Genomic DNA, 296 nt, shown 5'->3' on the forward strand with positions numbered 1-296 from the left:
CCTTGCGGAGAAGGTTCTCGCGGTTGCGTTGCTGGACCAGGGGGTCAGGGCCCGTGGACGCCGGCTTGGGCGTCACCTTCTTGCTGCCTTTCTTCTTCTTGGCAGACGCGGCCACCAGGCGCTTCCAGGTGAGCGCCGAGATGAGGACGGATGGCCGCTTGAGCCGGCTCTCACCTTTGCCGCCCTTGCCTGCTGGCGGCGCCCCGTAGCCCCCCAGCGCCTCGTCCCCCGCGGGCGGCGCCTTCTTCTTCTCCTCCGGCAGCCCGCCGGGCCTCCGGCCCTTGGCCGAGGAGGCG

General features: G+C 71.3%; 1 protein-coding gene across 1 annotated transcript in view; it reads right to left on the reverse strand.

Annotated features, from left to right (window-relative positions):
• CDK5R2 (cyclin dependent kinase 5 regulatory subunit 2) overlaps positions 1–292 on the reverse strand; it is a gene marked incomplete at its 5' end in the record, with an annotated part of 1950 nt that extends 1658 nt beyond the window's left edge. The window contains 2 exon segments of the mRNA XM_025043199.1: position 1; positions 4–292. The exon segment at position 1 is cut by the window's left edge and continues 1658 nt beyond it. Of these exon segments, the coding sequence (XP_024898967.1) occupies position 1; positions 4–292 (290 nt within the window).
• Between the last annotated feature and the right edge of the window lie 4 nt (positions 293–296).

The sequence above is a fragment of the Pteropus alecto genome, unplaced genomic scaffold, assembly GCF_000325575.1.
Source record: "Pteropus alecto unplaced genomic scaffold, ASM32557v1 scaffold110, whole genome shotgun sequence".
Lineage (NCBI taxonomy): Eukaryota > Metazoa > Chordata > Mammalia > Chiroptera > Pteropodidae > Pteropus > Pteropus alecto.